Source organism: Podarcis melisellensis (assembly GCF_964234715.1).
Source record: "Podarcis melisellensis genome assembly, chromosome: 4".
Classification (NCBI taxonomy): domain Eukaryota; kingdom Metazoa; phylum Chordata; class Lepidosauria; order Squamata; family Lacertidae; genus Podarcis; species Podarcis melisellensis.
Window position 1 is genome coordinate 28,372,878 of NC_138531.1, and position 22,286 is coordinate 28,395,163.

Here is a 22,286-nt window from a genome sequence, read left to right on the forward strand (position 1 = left end):
GATGCCGCAAGAAAAACAATAACCTGCAGTTGTTAGCAAGGAAAAGATGGTGGAGGTGGGGAAGAGCTGCTCCAATTAGGGGGGAAAAAAATTAAACCGAATCTTGTGGGAGAGAGGCCTGTTTGTTGGCACAGGGAACACATACACTTGGAGACAATTAAAGGCAAGTGGATGGAGCACTTTTAAAAAGCAGAGACTTTCGTTCAAGGGGAGGGAGGCCAGTGACTCATATTCCATGTTAGGTGTGAAGATGTCTTAAGGCCAATATTTCCAGAGAGTTAAGTGGATTTCATTTCCGGGACAACCTGCTTTGCATTCCCTACCCCGAAAGAAAGTTCCAATTAGCCCAGATAATAGTAAAAGTAAACTGCTTTAGTTCGGGGAAGAGAAATTGGCAGTTAAAACATAATAGCAGGCTTGTAAACACGCTTGTTATTCTTAGCGCTTGATAAATCACCCCTTTTTGGCTCCTGCAGACACGCGGGAGCGCTTACCTCTTCAAACGACTCCGGCAGATCAATTCAAAATTAGTTACATATAGTTAAGCCACCTTTTTATCTTCCTGATAGGTAGCGATTCATTTATTATGCTTTTATTTCTCAGCTTTTATGGGGAAAGGGGAAAGGCAGCGGAAAGGAACAGGGCCGAATGCGCAACCCGGACACCACCACTGCCTTTGGCTGGTGGGAATGGCCTTGTTCTCTTCATGTGCCTTTAACAGCAGTTTGAGACGCAGAAATCTGCAGGTGGAGGTGTGCTTGATGTGGGCATGAGCGTGAACTAATATTCGGGGGGGGGGTCAAATCCAGAGGCACAGGGATCATTTAAAATAAAGATGGCAACCTGGTATTGCTTTCTAAGGAGTAGGGCTCTCTCTTCTGTACTGGAGAGCATTGCTTGGCAGGTCCACAGGGCACTGGAGAGCCAGTGTGGTAGACTCGTAATCTGGTGAACTGGGTTCGCTTCCCCGCTCCTCCACATGCAGCTGCTGGGTGACCTTGGGCTAGTCACATTTCTCTGAAGTCTCTCAGCCCACTCACCTCACAGAGTGTTTGTTGTGGGGGAGGAAGGGAAAGGAGAATGTTAGCTGCTTTGAGACTCCTTCGGGTAGTGATAAAGTGGGATATCAAATCCAAACTCCTCCTCCTCCTCTTTTTCTTTTTCTTGATGCAGTGCCTTTCCTCACTGAAACATACAGTTGTGGCCAAATCTTTGACCACATGGCCATCAAGTGCCCCTTACCACTTGCTCAGGAAATGATGACCAGACATACGATGTTTCTTCTCCTTCCTCTATCTAGTTGTATCTCTCATTTCCACCCAAAATGACAATGGTACAAAACTTCCATAAAAATTATTGTTGTTGGGGACTGACCTTAAATTTTCAGCGAAAGGCAGCCTCTGATGGCCTTCCATGGGTCACCAGATCATTTGTGGACATAGTTCAGGTGTAACTGGAGCTGAGCCAACATTTATCAGAAGACATTTCCTGAGAACATTCCTGAGATTTTTCTTTTTTCTCCCACACCAAGAACAAGAAGGTACTTGATAGAATTTTCTCCAAATATTCCGCACCATGTTCCCCTCCCCCAATCTGGTTAATTGACCCAGAATGATACTAGATCTGGGACATTGTAAAGAATGCAAAATTATGGCCAGGACAGTAACACAGCTGCTGCTGCTGCTGCTGCTGCTTGCACCAGGAGAAAAACCTAAAAACCGCAGGAAGAACAGGAAAAAGTTGTGCACCACCCCCCTGGGGAATATTTCATTTCCCAGGAGAAATATGGTGAAATTGTCCCTAGATTCTCTGCTCACAAATTTAGTGGGGAATTTCAAGACACTATTTTGCAAACAGCTTTAGGTATACCCACTGAGAATGCTATGTTGCCTTTCAAGTGCTTTCACATGTATTCAGTTCTACAAACTCCTTCCACGCACTGCAGACTTCTTAGGCCTCTGTTATCAGGTGTTATCATCTAAGGAGCTGCTGTATCAAATATTGTCCCCATTGTCTCCTATTCACCAATATACTATATCCCTGCTTTATTGTGAGTAATTTTCTGAAGAATAATGACACTTTGGGTCCTATATGTTCTTGTCTTTTATATTCCACAGTAATGTTTCAGGCTCATAGATATAATAGGGCACTAAATTTCCTGGCAACAACTTTGTTATATGTGCTATTTGCTGACAGGTCATTTCTGCAACAGTATTATGTTGGTGTAAAAATAGTCACTGCTACATAAAATGAAGAACCCTGCCGATCAGTATTATATGATTTGTCCTAGATTCATATGTTGGCTGTGCTTATATATAATAGTTTTCTTCATTAGAAGTTTCCTATAATCATCCCTTTTTTATTTCTTGATTCTTTACAGCGAGGGTGGGAATGAACAGGAACCTGTCAGTGGGGTGGATTCTGACCTCCTTTATCCCATGGGCGATTTTGGCAGTGGGCAGTATCATACCCTAAACGTGCTACAGAGGAAAATAGGGAGGTGCGTCTTTTGGGGCCATGCTCCCACATGACTCACATGACTCGCAGAGTTGGAAGAGCTCCTAAGTTGTGTAGTTCTTTTTTCCTTGATATCTGACGGGAGAGCCTTCCACAGGGAGGATGCCACTGGCAAGAAGGCCCTCTGCCTGGTTCCATGTAACTCCACTTCTTGCAGTGAGGGAACCAGTTTCTTCTTCTTCTTCTTCTTCTTCTTCTTCTTCTTCTTCTTCTTCTTCTTCTTCTTCTTCTTCGGTGATCACTCACAGCTGAGTAAGATTGTCTTCCGTAAACACGGTTTAAAAAATGAGTCCGTAAATAACTGTGGAGGCCAATTCTGGATCCACACATCCTTCCACAGTGGGGACACAAGTTTCCGGGCGGGAATTGATCATGGTGAGGGTTTGCCAAGCGTGCCTTCCTCTTAGCGCGTTTTTGGAAGAAGCCTGTGCATGAATTTGTTTTATGTGTGTAGACCAGTGCACGCTGACCAACACACAGTCTTCGCAGTAAGGCTCTATACTGGTGGCATGAGTAATCGTGACGACTGGTAGATGCTCATCTGCTGCAGCCTTCATCCGCCTTCACAGCTGTTGTAACATACTGCTTGTTATCTTCCACCTGTTCTGCCATTGAGGACTTTTTGGATCGTTCTTTGGCTAGCTCCTCCCCTTTGACCTTACCACCTTGGGTGACCCTGCTGGGAGTACGACATTCCCGAAGGCTTCGCTCATGAGGGTCATAAGAACATGCAAGCCCACTCACCACGACAAGGTGATGATCTAGCGAGTGAGGAGGGAACCAGCAGAAGACCCTCGGAGGTAGACCTCAGTGTCTGGGCTGAACGATAGGGGTGGAGACGCTCACTCTTAACACTCCATCCCACTCTTTTAATATTCTGTCACCCTTTGGAGTGACTGAGAACTGAAGCCAGAATGGTGCTGTCTACATCAAGGGGTGAGGCTATGCAAATAAGCTCAAACTTCATTCTTAATGGTTGGGGTCAGCAGGGGTTCACCAGGTGGTGTTCCTGAGTGAATTCTTCTTTTTTCTCTTATACACATGCAAGGCTCCCATTCTTTCCAACAGGGAAAAGTAAACAGCTGCAACTTCTGTGCAATTTACAAGCTGTGCACATTCTCTCACTCATCATAATGTGCTAGTCATACGTGAAATAGCAAAACCCAGAAATTTTAGAAATGTAGCGCTAAAGCAGAGAGAGGCATCCCTTAGAATGTAGTAATGTTGTAATCCCAATCACTTCCTTGCTGCCGGACACATGAATTGCATAAATTAAGCATTCTGCAAATGTTTATTTTTGAACACATTTACACAGTGTTATGGAAAGGGCATTCTGCTACTCCAACTAATTAATAGTATCTCTTTTCAGCTAAATCATTTTGAATTTTGTAACATCTGTAAACAAAGAAAAGATTATGTTAGGTTGGCTTCAGTTAATAACTTGCGACAATTTCCGAAACGATTACAGTGAGCCCTTTGTCTTGTTACATTTAAGTTTCAGGCATTGCTATGTTTACACATGGCATGCTTGTTTTAAACAACTGTCAGTCCCACATTTATTCACCTGTTTTCAAGGTGAGAGAGGAAAGGAAAGGAAAAGAAAAGAAAAGAAAAGGTGAGAGAGGAAAGGAAAGCTTACTGGAATAAACACAAATTTATCATTTATTCGGGAGACAATAAGCAAACAACATCTGGTTCAGAAGTACATGATTATACTGAAAATAAACAATTTTCCCTCTGATTATAAAAACGGCTGGTGATATCATTAGGCCAACTAGGCATCCTGTTAGGGCACAGAGCAGTGAAGTAATTCATACATTAGAATGGCCTTTTATGCATATATGAAATAGAAAGACCATAGAGTTGATTGGTGGTATATATATATATATATATATATATATATATATATATATGGTGTTATAAAGCAGAATTTTTAAAGCAAACTCAGCTGAATACTACTCATTTATTCTGGACTGCACACCTGATGTTAGTTGTATTGAACAAACGACAGTGATTGTACGTTATGCTGATGTAATGAAACCATCAGATAATGAGATGGTCTGAGCCTGAGGTTATTATAAGAGAACATTCCTTGGGATTTGTTCCAGTAAAGGAGACTTTCAGGTGCCTTTATGACACAAGCTCTTCTTGGACAGCTTGAGCAAATGGGATTACCAGTTGAGAATCTATGTGGTCAAGGTTATGATAATGGGAGTAGAATGAAAGGCAAAGAAAGTGGTGTATGACAGAGTCCTAGACGTAAACCCACGTGCCTTTTCTGTGCCCTTCAATGCACACTCTTTAAATTTGGTAATCAATGATGCCACTAAGTGTTCTAGAAGCAACTAGTTTCTTCAGTTTGGTTCAACAGATCTGTAACTATTTCTCTGCATTGACTTAGTGTGGGCAAACTGTATCAAACTGTAGGTATAATTGTTAAGCCATTGAGTGAAACAAGATGGCAGGGTCAGATTGATGCTTTGAAACCACTGAGATATCATCTTGGTAGTATATATGATGCTAGTCACAGCCCTAACCTTAATACCTGACTCCTGCCCCATCTCTGTAAGTGGCAATGTGGTACCACCCCACCTCACAGACTGCTTATGGACTGTTGCATTTCCCAAGGAGTCTTTGGTGATGGTTTTTGTCCAAAGCTTTTTGAAAGTCTACGTACACAGTGTCTACAAGATCACACCTATCAATATACTTACTGCATGCTCAAAGAGAGCTGAAAGGTTTGTGTAATAGGTTCTACAATTAACACTATTAACTGGTCTCATAAAACAGCAACTGCTGTTGATATCAGTTGATAGGAAATATTCTCAATTTCAGAGCATAATAATGAGGACTGGACAAGCTATATGTCTAAATACTCTCATGTGGAGTAATTAACAACAGTTTTAATTAAATAAATGCAGTATACCATGTCTTACCCATTCTGGAGCTATACAGCAGCTGCTGGTACTTGGGACAATCTTTTTTCTTCAGGACTGTAGGTAAAATTATCTTACAGATTCATTGTTCTTCCATTTTACTCCATAGGAGCTCAGCAAAGCAACTGTTCCAGCCAGAACTCAGCCAGTTTCAATGTCTAGTCTGAATCTGAATCAAGAGCCCATTTATTGGCACATTATACTCCAACCTATTTATTACCGTAATTTTTGCTCTATAAGATGCACCAGACCACAAGACGCACCTAGTTTTTGGAGGAGGAAAACAAGAAAAAAATATTCTGAATCTCAGAAGCCAGAACAGCAAGAGGGATCGCTGCGCAGTGAAAGCAGCAATCCCTCTTGCTGTTCTGGCTTCTGGGATAGCTGCGCAGCCTACATTGGCTCCATAAGATGCACAAACATTTCCCCTTACTTTTTAGGAGGGAAAAAGTGAGTCTTATAGAGCAAAAAATATGGTAATTATCTTCCTCCAAATTGTTCTCAATAGCTCACCTTACAAACAACTCCACTTCAAATTAAGATATGGAGAAACTGAGTGAGGTGCTCTTGTTTTTTTTTTTGATGAGTTAAATTAATTCAATTGTATCTGTTTTTGCTTCCTATTTCTCAATCTGCACAGTCAATGTGTCTGTCATAGTCTCTCAGCCGTCTTGTTATTATTTGGTCAGTCTCTCCTGCACAGCCTTCCGCTGCTATTGCTACACATTTTTAATTAGTTCCACCACAGCCATCAGCTTTGTGATTAGCTTTGCATCTTGGAACACCTGGTGTGACTTCAGAAATTACTTGCCATCTGGCCTAATATTGGATAATTATAACAACATAATGGCAGGATTTTTTTTTAATGCTATTTGCTGAGATACTTGATAATTTCTCCACATTCAATGTGCTATGTCATTTGGCTGCATTTAAATCCAAACATCCTCAGCATTTTAACTCATAATGTCCTTTCTGGGGGTTTTCCCAGTGGAACATCACTTCGAACTTTACTTGATTTTAATTGTCACAGCTCTTTGTCTAACGGACTTTGTCAACTGCTTCTTGAAATTCACCGGGATGATACTTATTCAAGAACTTCCATTGCATATGAATAAATGAAGTGGGAAATGGGCCTTGTCTGGCAAGCAAATGCTGAGACTACTGCAGGGGGCCATTTCTGAAGTGTACACATAAACGGAAGGTCTCTAAATGGGCCATCAGTGTATCCTTCCTTTCCCATACAATGTGGGAAGGGTGAAAGTCGCTGGCAGATGATATTTGGCACAGAGCTATAAATAAGTCAATATCTTGTGAAAATCAGTGGGTCGGGTAATGGGCTTCATGCAGTGTGGCTCATTGTATGATTAGCTCTCTTTATGGTGTTCAGCTTTTTCTTCAAGGTAATATATCTAAGGAACAAGTCCCTCACATACAGACATTTCCCTTAGTGCCATTTTTGCTGGTAATGAAAGCAATGTGTTACTTAAGACAGTGTGTGTGTGTACGTATATGAAATGTTGTGGCCTCTTGAAAAATGTGATCTAATTCTTTCTTAGTATTAACATTTTGGAATACAGTGGTACCTTGGGTTACATACGCTTCAGGTTACAGACGCTTCAGGTTACAGATTCCACTAACCCAGAAAAAGTACCTCGGGTTAAGATTGCTTCAGGATGAGAACAGAAATTGTGCTCCGACGGCACAGTGGTAGCAGGAGGCCCCATTAGCTAAAGTGGTGCTTCAGGTTAAGAACAGTTTCAGGTTAAGAATGGACCTCTGGAATGAATTAAGTTCTTAACCTGAGGTACCACTGTACTGCGTTCTCCATTAAGGCAGATTGAGGATGTATGACCCATAATGTCCCTCCCCCTCTTACACTTTTTAAAGTAACGCTTTTAAAGTAAGTAAATTCTATTTCAGAGAATTTGATGGTTTTTGCACACATTTATAGCTCACAAGGTATTCTTTTTCAGTAATGGCAAGAATATCCTGCTGTAGCTCTTTGTGCCATCATATCTGAAGATTCTCCCTCTCTTTCTCTTTCCATCCCCTCCCTCCGCCCCCAAACCTAGGGACTTCAGCATTAATTGTACGTACAAATCTTCACAGAATCAGGCAGGAAATATTACAGAAGAACTGAAACTCTTTTCCAAAAGATGAGTGTAAGACTATAAATAGGAACCTCTTAGGGTAAGCTTTTTTTTTTGGGGGGGGGGTGTTTGATGGTAGTAAATCTGCACAACGCAGCTTCAAAAAGCTTATTAAATCAGCCAGTCTACTATTTCATTTCATTTCTTCATGCAAAATTCATAACATACTCATTGTAACATAACGATATCAAAGTCACTGGTATACTTGTGGCAGACGTATGAAACTAATATGATGAGAGTGAAGATAGCTGCTCAGACTTACATTTAATGGGATTATGAAATATACTAATGAATACAGAACAACCTGGAAAATATCATTATGTGTTCAAAGCTGGGACTGTTTGAATTACTTTTGAGTCAAAAATAATAGTATGCTATTGATCATTTTCCTCCCCCCCCCCTTTTCTGCACTACTTTGCTTTGTTCTGTACCAGGAATTTTAGATGATACCAAATCTAATTATCTTTTCAAGGCCAGAGTTTGATTGAAAAATGTTGTGAGCAACCAGAGAGGTAACAGTATAGAAATAGTTTTTATCAGATTTTTTAATGCCACACCTAGCACCTTTTTACTTTTTGCCTAGTGGATTGTTTTGATGGACAATCGGCGTAAATATATTTCAAAAAAACACACACATAAATGCATGTGTTTTTAATTTCCTTTTCTAGATTAGCTAGTCATTCTTGGGATTCCTTTGTATTGTTTTACAGGAATTTATGTTTTATTGCATTTACATATATTGCAGTTTATGTGAGTGGGTGGTATATATAGAGACTTTTAGAAAACAAACAAACAAAATGGTAATCTTTTGTTGACCCTCTTGGGAACTGCAGATAATTTTTTTCAGAAACTATGTGATGATTTTGTTCTTTTTTTCTCAGGCAGCTTTCTCTAATGTAATGCAATTTTGAATGCTACCTTCAATAATGTATATGTCTGGTGCATTTAATATACATTGAACACACACTTTCCTCTAATAACGTCATTTCCCCTTTGGGAAAGGAATTTTTGCTAGTCTCTCTAGGAATTTTTTGCGAAGCCACTGATAGGCCCTTGGGACTCCTTCTGAATACCAGTTGCAGGGGAACAATAGCGAGAAAGAGAATCCCATAGGTGCCTCTGGGTTTTCCATAAGTATGTGGCTCCATCATAGGCATTTGGCTGGTGTCTGTGGGAAAGAGGATACTGGACTAGATAAGGCTCTTCTTACATTTTTACCTTTTCTCAGCCTTCGGCCATCCCATCTGTGGGGTGTTGTTCCCAACCAAACTGACAACTTTCTTTCCCTCACAGAAGCTGGACTGAAAAGCGTCTCCCTCGCCCTCCCAAGAAGCTAAACGTTCTCACCAGTCATCACATTCTGGGTCATCGCACCAATCAGTTGACAACACAACAGAGATCACAAATTTCGGTTGTTCTTTGTTGGTGGCGTTCACCCTAATGACCATCACTTGATAGACTACAACATGCTTCCTGAATGAACTATCTTAGCTGCAGCTGGCTGGTGCGAAATGGCTGAACAATCGTTCCTTTGTCAGGTTGACAGGGTCACTTGAGCAGCTGCTATTCCATAAGAACACACGTCTTGCTATATTTGGGCCCCAAGCAAAATACTTCTCTCATAGCGGCCTAAAGGGCTGTAGATGAAGTGTTTGTAACCGTTATAAAAACATAATTATATCACAACTCTTTGGGCAAGGAACAGACATGTAAGTCAGGATTGCCATACCTGAGAAGGTCACCTAGAGCGGCTTTATGTGGCTTTTAATATTTACAGCATGTATTTAATATAATGACACCTTGTTAACTTTTCCTGCCTTGCTTGGCAAGTATGTTATAGTGGAAATCTTGGCTGGGACCCAACAAACTTCTTAAGCTCATGCATGGAGCTTGCACAGGCCCTTAGGATCCCTTTTCTTCCTCTTGGAACTGTTGATTCCCAGCTTAGATCACAAACTACCTTTGAACATCAGTTCCTGAAGTAGTTTTCTATGCAACACAGAAAGGGCGGCAGGGAAGGAAGGGGGTTTGGCAAAAAGCAGACAGCCTTGAAGCTCTCCTGGGATTATGATGGAACCAGTTCTATTAGATGTTGCTTCTTCTTCTTGTTGTTGTTATTTAATTTATATACCACTAATATTCCAAAACGGGACGCGGGTGACGCTGTGGGTTAAACCACAGAGCCTAGGACTTGCAGATCAGAAGGTTGGCAGTTTGAATCCCCGCAACGGGGTGAGCTCCCGTTGCTTGGTCCCTGCTCCTGCCAACCTAGCAGTTTGAAAGCATGTCAAAGTGCAAGTAGATAAATAGGTACCGCTCCGGCAGGAAGGTAAATGGTCAGGGGTCCCTTTACCTTTACCTAATATTCTAAAATGGCTTCTAAGCAGTTTGCAAGTACAGAGGACCAGCCCATCTATGGCCATTAACCACGGTCAACAGCTAAGCTTTGTTGTTAAATTTAATTTCTCTTATCCTGCAGTTTTATATGAGAGTGTGCTATTGACTGATAGGAATGCAGGAAGCTGCCTTAGATATAAGTCAGAATATTGGTCCATCTAACTTAGTGCTGTCTACACTAAGTATAATCATAGAATCATAGAGTTGGAAGAGACCCAAAGAATCATCTAGCCTAAGCTATCCCATATAGAAACTGAACCTGCATCATTGGCATTTTCAGCACTATGCTCTAACCAACTGAACTAAGTCAGAACTGAGCTAAGTCAAAATTCACAGTTCTCTGATTTTTTTCTAGCCGAATAACATTTACAAAATGCATATATTAGAGAAAATGAGATATGAAAAGGGATATGTAAAAATGTGTATATTAGGCAAAAATCGCACACACAAGCGTGTATATTAGGAAAAGCTCGCGCTGAAATGGTGGTGAATTTTCACTTTTAAAATAAAATTCAAACTACTGTGGAGAAATGTACTTGAAATTGGAAAGACGAGAAACCCAACTTGACAGATTCACCATATCTCCCTGTTTGTGAGATTCCAAAAGGGATCTGGCTGTCCACTGTTGGAAACAGAATGCTGGGGTGGAAACAGAATAGTATGTCATAATGACAACTGGCTTTGTTTTAAAAATGAAGGTGTCCTTTTTCAGCGTGCTTCTCTCCCTCCCTCCCTCTCCAACTTCTTAGTAGTATTTCTAAGACTCTTTCCAGAAATTGACTGGCAACAATCCACCACAGAACCAGGTGTGCCACAGCACTTTGAAAACAAATGGGCTCAAGCACACCTCTAACTCTGATTTGGATTGTGGCCATAACCTCTTTGAACGATATTTCATGTTGCAATATTCATGCCTTAATTTCCTGACATTCTATGGCTTTTACTCTTTGTCATCTGGACCAATTAGCTGTTCATTACTGCCCAACTCTTTAAACAGCTAATGGATATGCTTAGCCTATTTAAGTCCAAGTTAATGAAAAGCTCGGTTATTCAACAGCCTCTCTGGGTGCTGGTTTCTCATTCTAGCACGATTAAAATAAAAGGCACACATAATTTTAAGTTAAACTTTAGGTATTGCTGAATTATTTCTGATACTCTCAAGCAGGTTTCAAAATCTGCACCAGGCACCCAAGCCCTTTGCATGCCTCTAATTCACAGGATCAGCGAAACTGCTTAGAGCTGCATTTTCCGCAAATTTAAAATTGACCAGCATAATTTCCAGCATCTAGTTTAACATATATTCCCCTTCCCTGGCCTGCCAACAGTGGCACCTCGGGTTACATACGCTTCAGGTTACATATGCTTCAGGTTACATATGCTTCAGGTTACAGACTCCGCTAACCCAGAAATAGTACCTTGGGTTAAGAACTTTGCTTCAGGATGAGAACAAAAATCGTGCTCCGGTGGTGCAGCAGCAGCGGGAGGCCCCATTAGCTAAAGTGGTGCTTCAGGTTAAGAACAGTTTCAGGTTAAGAACAGACCTCCGGAACGAATTAAGTACTTAACCCGAGGTACCACTGTATATGAATGGCACAACTGACTGACACCCAGCCTCCCCATTCCGGCCCACACACAACTTGCCCTCTGCTGGCTCAATGGCATATCTGAAAATTTAAGGAACTGTCAGTGTCACCACAAAATACCCATTGTACAGGAGAAAAACTGCTGATACTCAGGCTCCAACTCAAAAATAGACAAAGGATATACCCCCGCAAAGCAAATAAAACAGAGACAAAGCAGGAACCCCCCCCCCAAAAAAAAGAACGCAGGTGACAACCAGCATAACAAAACAAAACAAAACAAAACAAAACAGTGCCAAAATAACTAAGCAACTGGGAAAGGGTATTAATGATTTGTGTATGTCTGGAAGCAGCCTGGTGCTCCCAGGCTCCATGTATAATATATAATGTATAATATATAATTTCTATTAAGTTTTTCTATTTTACATTTTAGAATATTCATTTGAGCAACCATAAAATATCAATGACTTCCCTTCTTCTCCTTCCATGGTTCAATTTGCATGCCATGGGTCCTTGCATATTTTACATGAACTAAGCCATTCAGTATCCCATTTTTACATCCATCAAAACTTATTTACACTGTTGAATTTTTTCTTAATGCTGCCAGTTTTTTTTAAATGTACACAATTTCCCCCCATATATTCATTAAACATTTTCCACTCTCCTTTAAACATATATTCTTCTTGTTCTCTTATTATTGGAGATTCCAGGTTTAAAGCTTCTTGCTCACGACCTTGCATTATTCCCTCAAACATGGTTGCAAGATTGAGCATGCAAATAATATGGGGCATCTGGGTAGGGCATGGCACCAGTATTCAGCAGGGTAATTGTGCTTTAGAACAAACAACACCACATTAAAAGCAAGATATGTCTTGCTTTAGTAAGTTGGGGCCTAGTCTTAGATCAGTGTGTGTTTAGTGGAAAATGTGAAGATCCCCCTGTTCTGTCTGATGCGAGAAGTTTGGAAGTCGGAGGTAAGGGCCAGTTTTTATTAAACTGAAGGAGACACCATATTTTACTGTGATCTCTTGTTATAGATTGTGCGGAGTAACCGTTCAAGTCCAAAGAAGTACTCACCACCACAGCTCTTGTATTACAAATTGCATTTGCACACGTGACACAGGCACGACCCTCGTGAAAACGTTGCACTTGTCTCTTTGTGACTTGTGCGATACACATTTGCCATTTGTCAGTTCCCTAGTTTTAAGCCAGCTCTAATCGCTTGTATCGCTTGCATTTTGCTTATAGTGGTCCATGTGAACTTCTGAAACTTCTCACTCAACTTTTGGGCAGATCCAGACCTACTCATGCTTACAATAAACTCATTAAAATCAGTGGAACTCAAGTAAGTCCCTCATGTCCTCATGACTAACAACAAGTCTATTGATTTCTATGAAGCAGGATGGATAACCCCTTTTGAATTTCACAATTTAAAATGTGATTTTAAAGGGATATTTAACCAAATTTGTCGTGTGTGTGTGTGTTTTAATCTGAGTGCAAAACAGTCATGATTGTTGAATTGTACCCAAAGAAATAGACTTCTGTGCATGGTGAATTTTTGTTGTTGCAGAAGGAACCTTTTCCCTCCCTCCAGCTGACTGTTTTACACATTGCTCCCCCTACAAAAATAAACATCACTAGTAAAACCCTAAGTTTTAGAAAGCAGCTGCTGTAAAGAAAGGGGTAAAGGTTCACTGCGTTTGCAGAAACGTATAGACACCTTAGCAGATCTCAGCAAAAATATTCAGTGCTGCTCCTATATTGCAGTTACTGTATCTGTGATATTTCAAAGGAATAGATATGATTAATTCATAAAACATGGGCTTCATAAGTAGACATTTCATAAGAGTTCTTATCCAAAGTTATACTGTGCTGTGCTTTTAGTGAAAATGCAGCCATTACTTTTAAGTCTGCTTATGAAACATTTATGATGCATATTTATATGGCTAGATTGCAGAAAAATTCCACAGCTTGAGAAATAAATAATACCTCCCTCGTCATTTAATTCCCAAGTATCACAGTTCTTTCAGAATCCAATCAGAAAAAAATGTAACTTCATTTGGGCGTAGAGATTTATGTACTTATCATACTAGCGCTCTCTCTTCCATCCATAAAGAAAATTTAACAAATTCAGCAGAAATTGTAGTGATGTAAATGAATGGTGGCAGGTCACAGTTTCAAAATTATGCTTCTGCAGTCCTGTTAGCCTACAGCCATTCAACAGCCACATAGGCAGTTTGAACAAGACACGCTACATTTAGGATCTGGGAGACAACCAGAATTCATCCAATATTATCTGCAAAGTTAACACTTCTAGTCTTATATTTAACATGGAGAGACAGTATCCTTTTGGAACACAGAACTGTAGAGTTGGAAGGGACCGTGAGAGCAATCTAGTCCAACCCCCTGCAATGCAGGAATCTTTTTGCCCAACGTGGGGCACAAACCCACAACCCTGAGATGAAGACCCTCATTTTCTACTGACTGAGCTAACTCGTTGTTACTTCATTAGAGGACGCTGACCCTTCATTGGCACCTTGAAATGAGTTCAAAAGTTGCTGCTAAGAATGCCACATTGCCAGTTTTCAGTTTAAATGTATGCACCTGTAAAGGATGGGGCTTGGGTGGCGCTGTGGTCTAAACCACAGAGCCTAAGGCTTGCCAGTCAGAAGGTTGGCGGTTCGAATCCCCGCAACGGGGTGAGCTCCTGTTGCTCTGTCCCTGCTCCTGCCCACCTAGCAGTTCGAAAGCACGTCAACGTGCAAGTAGATAAATAGGTACCGCTCCGGCGGGAAGGTAAACGGCGTTTCCGTGCGCTGCTCTGGTTCGCCAGAAGCGGCTTAGTCATGCTGGCCACATGACCCGGAAGCTGTACGCCGGCTCCCTTGGCCAGTAAAGCAAGATGAGCACCGCAACCCCAGAGTCGTCCGTGACTAGACCGAACGGTCAGGGGTCCCTTTACCTTTACCTTTTACCTGTAAAGGAATTCGTGCAAAATAGTGGAAAAACTTGGGTCACCTATTTGACTATAAATCAAGTGCGTAGAATAATGGAAGGTTTAGAAGGTCATATGGTCTCACTTCTTCATCCCACAAGGCAGGATCTGTTATCTACCATCCCTCCCACTGATCATCCTATACAATCCAGACTTGGCTGCCTCCCACCCTGACCTCTGCTACCCAGCAACAAAATATATGTAAGCTAAGCCAAATTCCACAGGAAGAGCAACACCTTACCCTCCTAGAGCAGTGAAGGGGAACCTGCAGCCTTCCAGTTGTTGAACTCTACCAGTGATCAGGAATGATGGAAGCTGTAGTCCAGGCACAGGCAAACTCAGCCTCCAGATGCTTTGAGACTACAATTCCTATCATCCCTGTCCACTGGTCCTGTTAGCTAGGGATGATGGGAATTGAAGTCCCAAAACATCTGGAGGGCCAAGTTTGCCTATGCCTGCTGTAGTCTAACAATATCTGGTGGGTCACATGTTCTCCATCCCTGTCCTAGATGGATCTGGAGAAAGATTTTGGCCCAGCCCCAAACAGAGCAGTTGTGCCCTTGAGCAATTCTAGACACTTGAGCAATTCTAGACTCAACACCCCCACTCCCACCCCCCTACATTTGCATCATGCTGGCTGCTTTGGGGCAGCACTCTAAGAGCACTTTATTAACACTCGGATCTATCCTTCCCCATCTACAAAATGATTCATTACTTCTTTAGCCCAATCAGTAGCATAGCATGGGTTACCTGCGCCCAGGGTTGCACCAAGGGGGGCATGGGAAGGAGGAACATGGACAGAGTATGCAAGCACATTCAACTGCCTAACAGAATACGCTTCACCCAGGAGATCACAGCTGCAGAGATAAGAAAAGAAGAGTCGCTCCATTGCCTGGAGAGGTCATTTCCTGGTTCACACGGAGAAACCGTTTTCAATGGAGCCCAATGATGGAAGCATGCAGCTGTATTGAGGCAGCACTGGGTGTCAACATTTTGCACCCTCTAACAATTTAGCACCCAGGGCCAATGCCCCTGTGTCCTCCACGCTATGCCACTGAGCCCTACATCTTCCAATGAAGCTTGAAGCAGCATACATGCCCTCTGTCATTGCCACACTAACTCTATGGGGCAGGCTAGGCTTAGTAACTGGTCCAAGATCACACAGTGAGCTCCAGGGCTGAACCTGGGTCTCCCCAGACCTAGGCTAACACCCAAACAACTGCACCCACTGAAACCAAGTGCTGCCATTTAAAAACTCTCTACTTAGAAAGTAGAATCACATGACATACAAGCTACGGGACAAAGATAACTGTGACTTTAAAGATGAACGGGAACCCTTTACAAAGTATTTGAAGACACAAAGCGTGTTCTCCTTCATGGAGAGCACGTGTTGCGGTGGGGTCTGCTGAGCCACCCCTCTGTTACCAGGCAGGGTCTCTAAAGATGGCCTGGGGCAGTGATTGGTTCACTGGGTTGCTGGGGTAAAAGTTATGTTGCAATTTTTGTGGGAGGGGTAAAATGTTTAAATAATCTGCACGCAGCCTGGAGCTTTCTCTTTGCTGCATGCAACGGATCACCCGCCCACCCGCCCTTGAGTAAGGGGTTGTTGCATTGACTTTGCTATGCCTGTCATGTGGTCGTCTGCCGTTGGGGCAGGGGCCTGGTAGCAATTTTGTCCATCTGGTTGATTGGCTGGGCCATTTGGTTTTTGCCTACTGCGTAGCAAATCGTCACAATTTGTAAGGTTGTGGTTAGGCATTGGTTATAAATTGGTGGAGGAGGGGTTAGGATAGGCTGGGCCTGCCCCTCCATGGTTGCTGCGGAAAGGGAATTCTGTTAAAGGAATCCTGGGGCTTGCCATCTTTTCGTCCAATCCCTGGAATGGGACTAGGGCCGGCAAGCCTTCGGGGAGCATGCGGATGAGAATTGAGGGTCTGTGACTCAGCTCCATTTCTCCCCGACTTGCTTTCCCCCGCACTGTCTTTCAGTGGTGCCCGGAAGTCACTTCTATCCCCAGGCGGGGGGACAGATAGTCTTAACCAATGCCTAAACAACCACTCACGGCTTTGTATTTAAATAAAGCTGTGGCCAAAATTATGCCAAAAACCTTAAACAAAAATTAAGTGTGCGTTGTGAGTTATTTGGGGGGGGGTGGCTTGGGGACCTCGACATGCAACAAAGCGAACTGGACTCCTTGGCTGGTTTTGAATAAACATTCACAAACTTTTTATTGATAATAATCAGCTAAATGGAGGATTTATACAACTGTGTAACATGCAGAAAACAGCATTTTTAGAGAAATCAAAGACTGGAACTGAGGGAAGTCGGGGGGTGGGTGGGTTCTGTGGGGGAGGGAGGAAAAATGGGGGAAAAATAAGGATGATATGTTTCTGGATAATATGTTTTGTTTTAATTTTGAATAAAAAGTTATTTAAAAAAAGAAAGTAGAATCATGGAATCTAAATTTCAGTATACAACTTATTTAATGCTGCCTAACACCAATGTCTTTTCTCATACTCACTCCTTCAACTTTCCTTGTCCAATGTGCTGCCAATACCACGTAAAGAGCTAATAGGATTCTAATATGATTATCTGAATACACAATATTTTCCCCAAATAACCTGCATTGTTACACTGGCTTATTGGGTTTATAAGTCATTTTGCAAAATTTTACCCAGACATTCAATTAAAAAGACAGAGAAAGCAAATGAATGGCTTTTAAATGAGCCCTATGCCATAATTTTTTCATAAGGTTTATTCGTTTCTTTGAAGTGTAGATGTGTATTAGCTGCCGCAAAATAACAATGCTATAGCTGGTGATGGAAGTTATTGAAAAAGAAGATGGTCACGTTTTTTACCTTATTTGTAGAGAGACATTTACATTCCTACTGTTAGGAGTTATTTTGGGTGCATCATTTTAGAAACAGATCTATGATGTGCTCATTGTAATGCTGCTAAATTGCTCGTCGCCTTTTTGCAAAGGTGACCCACATTTTGGCTTGTTGCAGGGACACATTATCTAGTGGCAGCTTCCTGAGTCTGCGTGCACATTTGAAAAATGCCGAAATCTTACAGAGAAGCTTTACATTATCACTAACGATTTATCATTCAGGCTATGCAACAGATTTGGACAACACTTATATCTGATAACTATTTGATGGCGATAGTGAGATCACTGAGGCATGCATATCCCATCACAATCTCACAGATCAGCCAAGCAGGCCCACACCCGCATGTCTCTACCATTCACTCAGAGAGGCCCTCTCCATGGCTGCTGCACAATTAGAGAAGTTTTTGTGCCGCCACCACAGCTAAAGCAATTTTGCAAGCGATGTAGAGACCTCCTTATTTTGATTGGTTTTCGATGGTGACGTTAGCCCTGTCAACAGCTTAAGAGTGGCCAAGTGCAATCGAAGGGAGGGACCTCCACCCTTCGATATTTGTGCAACAAACAACAACTGTAGTATTTCAAGTGCTTTATATTTATTTATTAGATTTCTGTCCCTCCCAAAGGAGCCCAGCGTGGCAAACACCAAAGTGGTAAAGCGGTACTATTGCAGATAAAAGACAAACAAATTAAAAATGTTATTAACCACTGACAACATTTGAAACCACATGAGAAAACATTTAAAGCTGTCGCGTCACATTCCCTCAAAGTTAATAATTTCAAGGTGATCAGGAACAGCTTCTTTTGGTCATTAAATGCTTGAGAGAAAATGAATGTTTAAAAGCTATTTCTGAAAGTTAATAATGAAGAAGATGGATGCACCTCAGCAAGGAGAGCACAGCACCAAGAAGGTCCAGTCAGGAGTCAGTGCTGACTGGACAGTTCCCAGAAGTGGCACCACCAAAAAGTCTTCTTCTGCCAATGGTAGGGCCTGAGGTGCTTATTATTGAGGTTCTTTAGGTGTTGGTTCCCAAGCTGTTTAGGGCTTTGTATCCTACTACACCTGGACTTGGGTGTGGTAACTTACAGGGTCTCATCAGGGTGATCCATGTATCAACTTAGCTGCCTACAGTTCATCTTCAAGAGAAGCCTTGCAATATAGCACATTACAGTAGTCCAGGCAAGAGGTCACCATAGCATGGGCAACTGAGGCCAGGCTCTCCTGGTCCAAGAAGAGGCATAAGCTAGGCATAAACACTCCAAGCCACAGAACCCATTTGACATATTGGAATCCAGACATGCCTTCAACAAGTGTAACTCATTTTACTTCATTATCAGACAGAGGACTCAGCTATACAGTTGCAAATAAAACATTTTAAGTGTGTTTCAAGTGCAATATACACCAGATGGTGATGGTGAGTCTTATGGAAAATTAAATTTAAAAACACTTTTAAAAAGCATTTTCAGAACACTTTTTTATATGTGCATAGATTCCACCTGAATTATATTAGCCGTGTCATCAAGGGATTAGGTAAAAGTAAAGGGACCCCTGACCATTAGGTCCAGTCGTGACCGATTCTGGGGTTGTGACACTCATCTCGCTTTATGGGCTGGGGGAGCCGGCGTACAGCTTCTGGGTCATGTGGCCAGAATGACTAAGCTGCTTCTGGTGAACCAGAGCAGCGCACGGAAATGCCGTTTACCTTCCCGCCAGAGCGGGAGCTATTTATCTACTTGCAGTTTGACGTGCTTTTGAACTGCTAGGTTGGCAGGAGCAGGGACCGAGCAACGGGAGCTCACCCCGTCGCGGGGATTCAAACTGCCGACCTTCTGATTGGCAAGCCCTAGGCTCTGTGGTTTAACCCACAGCGCCACCCGTGTCTCCATCAAGGGATTAACCAGTGCCAAATATGTCACCATTTGCCAGCAATTGCCACCTTCTGTTTACCAGACAGTCTCAACATACAAGAATAAGCAGACATGAGAACAGCAGAATTGCCAGTTGTTGACCATTTCAGACTCCGCTGCTTTAAAGGAGGTAAGGCATCTGTGTCAGGTGCAATTTTAATTTCCTTTCATTTTCTACAGCAGCGGTAGGGCCTGTGGCCAAGACCACCCCCTTTGGGCACCCTTAGGGTGATTATTGTGATGTCCCTGCAATTAGGGACCTGTGCTTTATTAAGTAGCTGGCTAGGTTGATGCTAGCTTTATTCCAACATCCCTCATTATTTTATTTGTTCCCCTGCAAGCAAAGGAAAAGGGCATGTGTTTATTACTGTGGAAACAACCGGACTGCCAAATTTATGGAAGACATTATGTGAACTATAGCTTAGTATGCACCATTACCTTTTAATGGGCAGGGGAAAAATGCTGGGTGATTTTTGTTTTTGTTTTTTGGTATGATAGCAACTAATGCAAAGGGATAATTTGTGCACCTTTTCTTTAGGGTCTGTGCTGAATAAGACCTAGTTGTGATAAAGAAAATGGGTAGTAAGCAACTAAGTTTTTACTCAGTGCAGACACTTTGAATTTATTAACTTAGTCATCATTATTATTTTCAATAGTTTTGCTATGAGTTGGACTCAGTTGAATACCTCTTGGGTGGTATTCAACACTATTTCCACACAAAGTAGACCCACTGAAATAAATGGCGATGACTAACTTGGGTTCCTTCATTTCAGTGGGTCTGCTCTGAAAAGGACTTTGTTGACTATGTGTTTTTGATGGTTGAACGTACAAAGATTCTTTTTTAAAAAAACAACAACCAAGGGAAAGCTACAAATGGATTCAGGGACTTCAATTACCAAAATCAGGGTGTGGAATTGCCCTCAACTTGTGGAGATTGAGGAGCCAGGAATTAACAATGACACTCAAGGTGTATTATGTGTGGAAGCTGCATCGTGTTCAAATGGCTTTTCTAACAGGGATGGGGAACATTTTTGGGCCAAGGATCACATTACCTTAGTGAAAACATCTGGGTAGGGAGACATTCCACAGTATCAGATCCATACACAACCACACACCTTTCATAGAAATTACAATAGAATTGGAGAGTTGGAAGGGACCCTGAGGATCATGTAGTCCAGCCCCCTGCAATGCTGGAATATGCAGCTGTCCCATACAGGGATCGAACCTGCAACCTTGGAGTTATCAACTCCACACTCTAACCAACTGAGCTATCCGGCCCAGATACAATCACACGAACACATACAACCATACATAAACCTATTGCCCACGGAAACAGGCATAAATTTGATTATTAGCAACTGCACTCTAATTTCACCATCTATTTTCTCCATATACTTGCTTTTCTATTTCACAAAGTTTGCAGAGAAAAAGAAAGCAATTCAGAATCTTGTATCTGTTCCAACTGTGCAGAAAAATACAAATATGGTTATTGCACAGCTGAACTGCAAGCACTGCCCCAAATTTCGACATGTAACTGCATCTTGAAACTGCATGTATGCAACTGCAAAATCCCCAGGCTACTTTTTGCATGTTTGCAATGAGCACAGATACATTGAGACGCTTCCTCCTCTGATCTTCCTGGAGCAGATCTTGCAGAGGAAGGAGCTGCAGTTGAACAGTTTGCACAACATCAAAGCCCTTTTCCATCTCAATTACTCTTCAATGAACAGCGAGCGATTGAGGGAAGACCCAGAGAGTCAGGGGAAATCTGGTTGGAGGCTCCATCTGGCCCATACACTAACATGAATATTATTTAGAGATATTTTTGAATATCACTGTTAGTGGTGGATAGGAAGTAATACATTACATGGATTGCCCCCCTCACCATGAAATGCAATAAATTATCACTTCTATTTATTATGATGATGAATTAGTACTGGTAGTAGTATCGCTGCTACTACCAAATTCTTCTAGGTCCTACATACTTTTAAAAAAACAAAATAGGTTTATATTCTACTAAATACAAAATGAGTGGAATAGCAAGAGAAGGGGGAAATATGAAAAGGCAGGCACTAATTCTTGCATAATCTTACATCATTGTGATAATTATCAGGGGGAACAGCCACTGATGGAGACACTTCTGGGAGAAAGGAGACAAATGGGAAATGATCTCCCGTGAGCCAATGGAACAGGCCTTGTTGTCTCAGCATTCACTGATGCAGATAGGTGAAATAGCTGATGGTGTTGACTGCATACATATATCACAGTAAACCATGGTTTATCATGACACGTACAAACCCAGCTTCCCTTCAGGCTCTCATGCTTCCCCTTCTCTATCCTCCTACACTGCAAGTAGGAAATCAGAAACTTCTGCTTTCATTTCATGTTAACCATAGTTTAGCAGATAGGTAGCCGTGTTGGTCTGCCATAGTCAAAACAAAAAAAATTCCTTCCAGTAGCACCTTAAAGACCAACTAAGTTGGTCTTAGTTAAGTTGGTCTTAGTTTAGCATTCCACCTAAGCCATAAACTGTTGCTAATCCTAACTAAGTTTGTTAAGTTAAATAAGCCAACTTCATCAGAACTCATGGTTTGCAGTAGGCATGTTTCAGACAAACCGTAACTGGCTGGGTTCAGAAAACATGAGAAACTGTAGTTAATGAAAGTTTCTGAATTTGTCCTCACAGCCACATCAGAGGAGAGGGGTGGAGGGAACATGCAAGCCAGGTGAGAGGCTAGACTCATCCCCATAATGGTAAACCATTGTTTACTGTGATGTCTGAATGCAGTGACTGTGTTCTGAAGCATGAGATGCAGGTGTGCAACCCTGAGAAAGGATGTACAGATTGCATACAACAATGGACAAACAAGTTCACTTTGTTGTGCAATAAGCTGCTTGAACAGGAAAGTCATGTGA

At 41.9% G+C, this 22,286-nt stretch overlaps 1 protein-coding gene across 1 annotated transcript in view; it reads left to right on the plus strand.

Moving 5' to 3' along the window:
- The window catches only part of LOC309367851 (uncharacterized protein), a 37,491-nt gene extending 15,820 nt beyond the window's left edge, over positions 1 to 21,671 (plus strand). Inside the window, exons 3-4 of the mRNA XM_081907492.1 lie at positions 12,829 to 12,925; positions 21,484 to 21,671. Of these exons, the coding sequence (XP_081763618.1) occupies positions 12,829 to 12,925; positions 21,484 to 21,549 (163 nt within the window). The 3' untranslated portion in view covers positions 21,550 to 21,671. The remainder of the gene's footprint in view (positions 1 to 12,828; positions 12,926 to 21,483) is intronic.
- The last annotated feature ends 615 nt before the right edge of the window (positions 21,672 to 22,286 follow it).